Source organism: Sinocyclocheilus rhinocerous, unplaced genomic scaffold (assembly GCF_001515625.1).
Source record: "Sinocyclocheilus rhinocerous isolate Xijiao unplaced genomic scaffold, SAMN03320098_v1.1 scaffold294, whole genome shotgun sequence".
Lineage (NCBI taxonomy): Eukaryota > Metazoa > Chordata > Actinopteri > Cypriniformes > Cyprinidae > Sinocyclocheilus > Sinocyclocheilus rhinocerous.
The window spans coordinates 107,900-110,900 of NW_015644007.1; the positions used below are offsets into that span (position 1 = coordinate 107,900).

Below are 3,001 nucleotides of genomic sequence, written 5' to 3' on the forward strand. Positions count from 1 at the left end.
CAGTTTAAAGGGTTAGTTCACCCAAAAATGAAAATTCTGTCATTAATTACTTACCCTCATGTTGTTCCAAACCCGTAAGACCTTCGTTCATCTTCGGAACACAATTTAAGATATTTTTGATGAAATCTGAGGGCTCTCTGACCCTCCCATAGACAGCAAGTTAACTACCATGTTCAAGGTCCAGAAAAGTACCAAGATGATCGACTTGATGATCGATCAAGTAGTCCGTGTGACATCAGTGGTTCAACTGTAAAGTTACGAAGCTACGAGAATACTTTTTTGCACCAAGAAAACAAAAATAACGACTTTATTCGATGACATCATTACGTCGGATCTGGGTCAGCGCTGCCACACGCTCGCGTCATGATACTGTCGTGAACGCGCATCCACAAGTGACACAGTAGAGACGAAAATGTGGAATAAAGTCGTTATTTTTGTTTTCTCAGATTTCATCAAAAATATCTTAAATTGTGTTCCGAAGATGAACTGAGGTCTCACGGGTTTGGAACAACACTAGGGTGAGTAATTAATGACAGAATTTTCATTTTTGGGTGAACTAACCCTTTAAACGCGTTAATTTTAACACGTTATTTTTTTCAGTAATTAATTAATCTAATTAACACATTAAATCACCAGCCCTAATAATAATAATAATCCCAACATTTTGAACAGTAGTGCATGTATAACATTCTTATAATATTCTTCAATAACTTCAAATGTACTGTTTATCTTACCGACAGCTTCTCTGGGCTTAACCAATTGTTTTCTGGGAACTGCACATCAAACTTGATGAACAGGTCACCCTTCTCGAAGGGGTTACGGTACTGTGGCATGCCTTCCCCTCTGACAACTCTGACTGAACCTGTAAAGGGACAACACCATTTTTTAGAGCATGTAACAAATCACTTCAAACTCAGACACTACAAAACTCATGTCAAGTGGACTCACCTGGCTCAATGACTTTGCCAGCTGGGTATTTCACCACAATCTGTCTACCATCTAAGTGTTTCAATGTGAAATGGAAACCACAAAGTGCTTCAACAAGGCCGATCTTATGGGTCATGGACAAGTCGTTGCCTTCTCTTCTGTATGTCTGTTGAAAGTTTAAAAGCTTTAGCTTTATTGACCATATTAGATTAAAAACATACAAAAAAAAACAAAACAAAACTGATGCTTCAGTGATATCCCATATCAGTCCAAATCAGACATGACTCTAGCTTTACTTAGAGGCCTGAAAGGGAGGGATTAGAACCTGTAAAGCAGCATGTTCATGACACACTGTCACTACAATCTGCTTTACGTTCCTGCAGCAGCTCAGCAGTCAAGAGGCCAGAAGCTCTAAAGCCTGATCATCTGTATGGCTGAACCACAGCGCTACAGAACGAGTTCTTTGTTACTTGCTGGTAATTAAAGGGGTCATATGACGCAATTTCATGTTTTCCTTTGTCTTTGGAGTGTTACAAGCTGTTCGTACATATATAAGATCCGTAAAGTCGCAAAGATTTAAGTCTCAAACCCAAAGAGGTATTTTTTTTTCTAAAAGTTAAGACTCATCCACACCTTCCTAAAATGCCTCATTCAAACAAATCTGTATCACTGTGTGGGAAGATTTGCATAACACCGCCCAAATGTATACACAAAGGTGTACCATTTATTCTCGCTGTAGTATTGTTGCTGCCGCCGCCGCAATGGAAGCTAATATTCCAAATATGGTAAAGGGAGTAACATTTCAGTCACACGCTTCAGGTATTCGGCTAATCACAGCGCACTGGATAGATGGCGCTTTTCAGAACAATGAGTTTTGTAAAAATCGGCATGTTTCAGAAAGGCGGAGCAGAGAGGAGCAACAATAATGTACGGTATGTGGAAAATAATGTGTTTTTGAACTGCCATCCACTAACTCAAAGTTAATCTTTTAAAATACTAAGTTAAATTATTAAAAAGATACCTCTTACCCCAAAGCTAGGTATTTTGAACATTTATACTATGAATTTTAGAATGACCAAATATTAATCAATTTTTTTTTTTTGCTGGAGGCAAATCACTTAAAGGGGTCATATGATGTGGCTAAAAAGAACATTATTTTGTGTATTTGGTGTAATGCAATGTGTTTATGTAGTTTAAGGTTCAAAAAATATTTTCCGCATACTGTACATTATTGTTGCTCCTCTATGCCCCGCCTTTCTGAAATGCGTCGATTTTTTACAAAGCTCGTCGTTCTGAAAAACGAGGTGTACTCTGATTGGCCAGCTTGCAGCACATTTTATGGAGGACTGTTTACTGATCCTGGGAGAGTAAACTTAGACTAAAATGCCGGCAGTTCTGACTCCCGTAAGTAAGTTTTCATTTAAAGGATTTGCCACTGATGATTCAAACGCGAGTTTTGGGCAGTGTAGAGTAGCACTTGTTTGTCATTTCTCTGATCACAAATGCAGACAGGGTTTTACGTTTACGCGGCGCGATGCAATGCAACGCAACGCGTAAAAAGACAGTACAAGTCATTATCTGTATAAGTCAAATCAGTAATTATGTCCCCACTGGATGCAACAAATGCCTAGTTTATAATGGGTTTTATTTTTGTCTCGTCGCTCCGGCCGGGACACGGCATCAACAGTATGGTGAGGGGCGTAACATTTCCGTCTCACGCTTGAGGTATTCGGCCAAATTTTTCAGAAAAAAAAAAAAAAAGTCTTGGGGTTTCTCAATGGAAAAAAAATTTATTGTCGTACCTTTAATTTTTTATAAAAAAAAAAACAGAGCATATAAACAAAGAGGCTGTTACTTTACTTGTACATGGAGGTACAAACATTTTTCTCTATTGTTATTGTTAATGTACTTTCCTTAAAATGTGACAAAGTTACAATAATAATAATAATAATAATAAATGTAAATTAAATATCAAAATGAATGTTAATGTTTCGCTTTTTACCTTGGACAAAATAGACAAAATAATACTAACCAGTATTAGGCCAGTTTGAGGCTTTAATCTAGCTTAGGAAAC

General features: G+C 37.5%; 1 protein-coding gene across 2 annotated transcripts in view; it reads right to left on the reverse strand.

Moving 5' to 3' along the window:
- The window catches only part of LOC107757777 (dnaJ homolog subfamily A member 2), a 30,737-nt gene that overhangs the window by 9,426 nt on the left and 18,310 nt on the right, over nt 1-3,001 (reverse strand). For both annotated transcript variants that reach the window (XR_001641965.1, XM_016575353.1), the window contains exons 7-8: nt 949-1,093; nt 735-862 (exon numbers count right to left, since the gene is read on the reverse strand). Coding sequence is in view for 1 of the 2 variants with exons in the window: in XM_016575353.1 (XP_016430839.1) it covers nt 735-862; nt 949-1,093 (273 nt within the window). In the remaining variant the exon portion in view is untranslated. The remainder of the gene's footprint in view (nt 1-734; nt 863-948; nt 1,094-3,001) is intronic.